Source organism: Cynocephalus volans, chromosome 14, assembly GCF_027409185.1.
Source record: "Cynocephalus volans isolate mCynVol1 chromosome 14, mCynVol1.pri, whole genome shotgun sequence".
Taxonomy (NCBI): Eukaryota; Metazoa; Chordata; class Mammalia; order Dermoptera; family Cynocephalidae; genus Cynocephalus; species Cynocephalus volans.
Genome location: NC_084473.1, coordinates 2422634 through 2428633, shown reverse-complemented (window position 1 = coordinate 2428633; position 6000 = coordinate 2422634). Strand labels below are relative to the sequence as shown.

Here is a 6000-nt window from a genome sequence, read left to right as displayed (position 1 = left end):
TGAGGGAGGAGATATAACTAAACAGTAAAACTTGCATCCACAGATGACCTTTTTTCTCTGAGAAACCTTTGTAAGAATCTTTTCTCCTAACAAGATAGTATTTCAATGCAAGCACTTAATGTACCAAAGTATTCATTATTGCCAAGTCTCCATCTGCGGACGCCTGACACCACCTAAGGTGTAGGAATGAATGATCATTCCACTTTCATTATTTAAAATACATCAAAGAGCCAGAAAGTCTAATACGTCGTACAAAGTAGCTCTGAGGTCAATGCCTTCAGGATTCCCAAAATCCACACCAGTTTCAGCAAAATAAAGCAGATTCAGGGCCGAGCCCGTGGCGCACTCGGGAGAGTGCGGCGCTGGGAGCGCAGCGACGCTCCTGCCGCGGGTTCGGATCCTATATGGGAATGGCTGGTGCACTCACTGGCTGAGTGCCAGTCACGAAAAAGACAAAAAAAAAAAGAAAACAAAAAAGCAGATTCATTACTTCAGCTGTGCCCAAAGAAGGGGGAATTGCCTTGTGCTAAGCAGCAGCTGAAGAACGTGGACTTACCACCTGCAGATCACTGTCCAGGTGAGGCCCGCCAAGCCACCGAGCAGCAGGGCACCCAGTGCGATGGAGACCCACGACGCCCGCGGGAGCCTCCCGGAGTCTGGGGAGCAGAGGGAGACGGGTTAGCGGAGATCACCAGGCTGGGCGGGCAGACGCATCCCACCTGACCCTAGGCCCATGCCCTGTACTGCAGGGAGGGTCATTTATCTGCCTGGAAAAAAATTGTTTAAATGGTATGTCCAGACCCAAATGTGGGGTGTGTGCAGAGGGCAAGCCAGGGACACAGGTGTTTATCTCTGAGAGACACGGGCTGCCGCACTGGTCATTGGCATCAAAACCATCCCACAGGGACAGGAAACATCGATTTATGTGCAAAGCAGGGAGGGCACCTCGTACCCCCTGAGTGAGCCCTGCTGCAGAGATCCTGGGGACCCTGAAAGGACTCGGCAGGGCAGGAAGTGGGTACAAAGGGGCTTGAGTGAGAGTAGCATGCTGCCCGGAGCTCCGCCCTTGGTCGCACTTTGTTTTGGTTTTCATAAGAACAACATGAAGCTTCAACCCTGGCCGAGGGATGGCAGTCCGAGTCCCGCAGACAGATGGCAGCAGACTTCCCAGCGCAGGCTCAGCTGTGGCTGCTCATTCCATAAGGAAACTAAGTAGGTTTGACGGTACCAGACAGGAGATCCAGAGCGGTGGGTGGGGCAGAGAGAGGCTGTCCAGAAGTCCGCAGCCTGTGCTGCTCTCCCGTCCTCATCCTGAAATGATGCGGCTGCAGAGGTGGTTTCCAGGCTCCTGCCAGCCCCTTGTTCCTGTGGTTTCTGGAGGAGATGTCATCTGGGACAGGAGTGGCTTTGAGCTCAAGGTCCGTCTGGTCATAGTTTTGCCACTGACTTTTTTGTTGATTATTTTTTATTCTGCCACCTCTGTTTTGCAGCATCATGCACAGATGGAACTTTCCATGCCCAACCCCAGCTGGCTCCTTTCCTCATGTTCTTTCTCACATGGCACACGCTGCACCTGAATCACTCTGGGCATAGAAGCCCAACCCATGGGCACACACCCCTCCCCATGCCCGGGCTTTGAGGTCACGCACTGCCCAGAGGTGCATACTGAGAAGCTCTGTTTCCACACTACAGCAACCCAGCTCACTCCACCTCTGTCTGAAGAGGGACCATCACCATGTCTCTGCCCAGACTCACTCTGCTAGACCAGTGCAGGTCTCCTGCTCTTTGAGGCTGGGCTTGGGTCCCCAGCAGGTGTCTGTGGCACCACCACCCCCTTTCCACGCTGGGCCCATTGACAGATTTGTCCCATCCCCAGCCCAGACCATTAGTCCCACACCTCAGGGTCTCATCCATGCCATCTGCCTAGCACAGCTCCTGGACATGCAGCAAATACTGGTTGGATACACAGATGTATGAATACGTCCTTCCTGTATATCCTGACTGTTCCTCTGGAACTACTCTGCCCTTTTACCCTGTGCACCTCGTGACTTTTCCTCCTGGGCTCCTGTATCCATCTCCACACCTCCAGAGTTTCCTTCATTCCACTCTCTCACAGCCACTGGGGAGTCCACAGTGCAATGAGACCATGCCAGTCTTTGCTGAAAGAGCCCCTTGCTTGCCACCTGGCCCTCATTCATCCTGCTTCCGCGAGACGCCAGGTTTATGCTTTCAATGAACAAATGCTTGATCTCAGTCCCTGTGGCCATGGTGGGGCTCACTTGGGCAGCCCAGGTGGCAGGTGGCCCGGCTGAGCCAATCAGAATGGGGATATGATTGGCCCAGGTGGGCACAGACCCAGGTCCAAGCAGTGAGGGCTGCGCAGCCCATGGAAATTCATTCTGGAACGTTAGACATTCCAGGGAGGTGGACCCTTCCTTTCCTGCCAGGTTTGATTCTGAGAAAACTGATGAAGCTGGAGGATTTTAGGGTCACCTGTGGAGCCAAACATGTGACAGCAGGGACATTGGGGAAGAGGGAACCCAAATCCTGGACAGTGGTGAGCCTCTGACTTAAGCCCACTTTAAACTAGTGAAAGACAGACCATCACCAGAGAAGCAGGCGACTCCACACTTCACCAGACACGTGCAAACGGCCCGGCAGGCAGGACAGGGAGCGCTCAGCAGCAGACTCATGCAATGTGTGCTCCGCTCCTGTTTTCTCTTTCCTGAGACTTTCAGCTGCAAGAGCCAATACAGTCGTCTGGCGCCAGGCTCAAGGCCACTTGCCACTGGGTATTCCCTGACAGAGACCAGACCTTCAAGCCCCTCCGCGTCCTGCGGTACCACCCCGAAGCTCAGCAGCGGCTGCTGGGTGCCGGCTCCTCCAGCCTCTCCACCTTGACGCCAGGCAGCCCTGAGTTCTCTAGGGTGGGGTGCACATGGGGGTGCTCACTTGGAGTGGATGGGCGGGGCAGGACCTCCTGGGGCTGAGGGAAGGGTCAGTGAGGGCACTGGGAATGGAGGGACACTGGCCCGCCTGCCTCGACTGTCAGCGTTCATCGTTCAGGGCACGGGGAAGGTGCTCATGGCTGCCAAGGTAGGAGGGCGGGCGTTTCAGCAGGATGCGAGGTCTCAGTGACACCGCAGTTACGCCTGGGCATCAGGGACACCTAAAGGCAGAACTGTGCCCGACATCCTCACTGTCCACGGAAGTTCCTGCGGGGCGGCTGTGTGTGGTAGGAGCCTCAGTGTTGGGGGCGGGCGGGTCTGAGTTGCAGCCAGTGTCCCAAGCCTGCTGACCTCTCCACTCACCAGGTGTCCAGCGAGGATCTTCCCCTCCACCGTCCCTTCCTCAGGGAGAAAACGTCAGTGCCCAGCATCAAGCCTAGTCCAGTGGCCAGGTCCAGCGCCAACAGAGGGCCTGGGGCCAACAGGAGAGGCCGAGAAGGGAGCAGCCAGTGGCCAGAAATTGTCCTAGGGCCATGAGCCCTGACTCCTCCTGAAGCTGCCTGTGATGCCGGGGCGGGGACACGCAGGGTGTGAGCTGTGCTTCCTCGTGAGGATGGGAGGACGCTGCTGGCTCTACACAAGCTTGTCCCTGCCCAGCTCACAGGGGACCTGACCAGCGAACATCCTTGAGGGGCCAGGGCTTGGAGAGGTGAGGGGATAGTCCTCCAGGCAAGGAGAGTTCCCGAGCAAGGGTGTAGCACTGGGAGAGTAGATTTCTATCCAAGAGACAAGAGCAGATTTAGGGTGTATAGAAAAAAATCTTTGAGATGTAAGAAATGAAGGAATTTATGTTATAATTGTTCTCAAGAAAAACATTTAAATGAGGTTTGAAGCAAAATATTGGAAATCAGTTTATGCAGTTTGTACTCCTGTATATGGGCTTCTCGTGGAGTTTTATTTTGAAGATTAAAACATGGCGTCATGGACCCCAGTACATGTTATGGGCTGGATTTCGTCCCTGTAAATTCACACGGTGAAGCCCTGATCCCCAGTGCATCAGAATGTGAGGGTATTTGGAGATGGGGACTTTAAAGAGGTGACTCAAGTAAAATGGGGTCATTAGGGTGGGCCCTGATCCAGTCTGACTGGTGTTCTCATAAGAAGAGGTGATCAGGACACAAAGGGATGACCCTGTGAGGTCACAGGGAGGAGGTGGCATCTGCAAGCCCAGGAGGGGGGTCTCGGGACAAAGTGGCCCTGATCCTGGACTCCAGCCCCCCAGGACAGTGAGGAAGTAAATGTCTGCTGTGTGAGCCGCCCAGTCCACAGTCCTTCTTTATGGCAGCCCCAGGAAAGTAATGCAGTTGCTTTCAAAACGGTGTTAAAAAGAAAACAAAATGGAACGGAAAGCAGAGCTCACTTACTAAGCACTGACCCCTGTCCGGCCGCTGCTCCAGGAGCTTGTCCTGGCTGCCACCTGGTCTCCCCCACTGCACTTGAGAAGGACAGAAGCAAAACCCGTCTCGGATGGGATGTCATTAAATTAGTAGTCGTGCAGAGAAACACACGGCTGTCCTTGTCCCGCAACATGGGTTTGTCAGAAGGGGAGCACAATTATTGCTCTGATTACAAAGCAGCCCACCTCTCCCATTATTATCTGAGTCTCAGGAAATTAAGCCCATTAGTTTAAGTCGTAGACTCAACAGCTTGTCGTGATGGTGGGACTGAGCAGACAGAGGTGCGATGTCCCTGGGGAAGGAACATTCACCCTCCGCTCTCCTCAAAAGCCCCGTGTTTCCCGACCGGCCCGCCCAGCCTGGAGAAAGAAGTTGGGATTTTCAAACAGCTCAAATAAGAGTCCGTTCACTTCAAAAAATAATTTTTCGACCTCTACTGAAAACATATGTGCCATTTTTTTGGAATGCATTTTGTATGATACACTATTATTTTTCTGGGGTCTCTATTTAGCATTTGGAGAGGCCTTACCTCTGGACGAGCAGAGGGGTGATGCTTTTTAGTTTGATAAGAGCAGAAGTTTTCTTCTGGGGCTTCTTAGAGCCATTGAATGGGATGAAATCATGTCAGGAAAAATACAGCAAGTATTTCTGGGGCTACAGTGACAGCAAAATTAGAATGTTGACTTAAGTGCCCTAATCAGTCCACCTCCTTAGGCTTCCAAAGCAGCTTCCTGGGGTTTATGACAATCCATGCAGAATGCAGCCCTGATCTCCTCTCTGTGGATGTGTAAGCATTGTCACATTTGGCCAATTTGCATCTGAATGGCTGTTTCAGACATTTTATTTAAAACCTGAATGTAAGAGCTTCTGTTTTCTACAGTTCTCCATGATCAGGAATGCTCTGGTTTCCAATCAAGTGAGGATACATTTCCAAACAGAGAAACAATGTGAATAAACCAAGGCTGATTAAAACAGTGGGTTTGAGAGAGAGGACAGGCCGTGCAGGGAGAGAAAGTGCTCGCCACAGGAGAGGGCACAACAGACCCGGGAACAAGTCACAGGGAACAAGTCATTAAAACAGAAGAAGTAGCTGGAGGAAACTAGAAAGGGCACCCCCGGCCACGGGCAGAGCAGGACGCACACAGGATGACACGGACAGGGTCGCCCCTGCAGGGCTCTGGTGCCAGGGAGCCTGGGGGGCTGCAAGGGGCTGGCTGGTTGCTTTGGGCAACCTGCTCATCCTGAAGCCCACCCTGGGAGCCAGGTGGAGGGGCTCACGCTGGGTCCAGACATGAAGAGGGAGGAGGATGTGAGGATGTGAGGACGGGGCTCCTCCCCCTTGTCCTCCTACTAGTTACCTGATCTTGGGCCAGGACAAGTGAGCGTCGGAAAATGTTCTTTTCAGGTTGTCGAGTGAACGTGCCCTACCTGTGCCTAGGCTGCGGAGGGACTGATCAGGAGCAGACAGAAGCTGCTTGTGCCGAGCTGCTGGTCTCTTTCTTCCTGTCATCCAGCTGCTCTTTCCAGACTTGGAAAGTCAGTGAAACGGCACGTCCAGGTCGACTGTCCTCACAGGGACACCTGAACTGACACGT

General features: G+C 53.5%; 1 protein-coding gene across 1 annotated transcript in view; it reads right to left on the bottom strand.

Moving 5' to 3' along the window:
* Positions 1-552: 552 nt before the first annotated feature.
* Positions 553-6000, bottom strand: part of TPO (thyroid peroxidase) — a 79724-nt gene continuing 74276 nt past the window's right edge. The window contains exon 14 of the mRNA XM_063078685.1: positions 553-656. Coding sequence (XP_062934755.1) covers positions 553-656 — 104 coding nt within the window. The remainder of the gene's footprint in view (positions 657-6000) is intronic.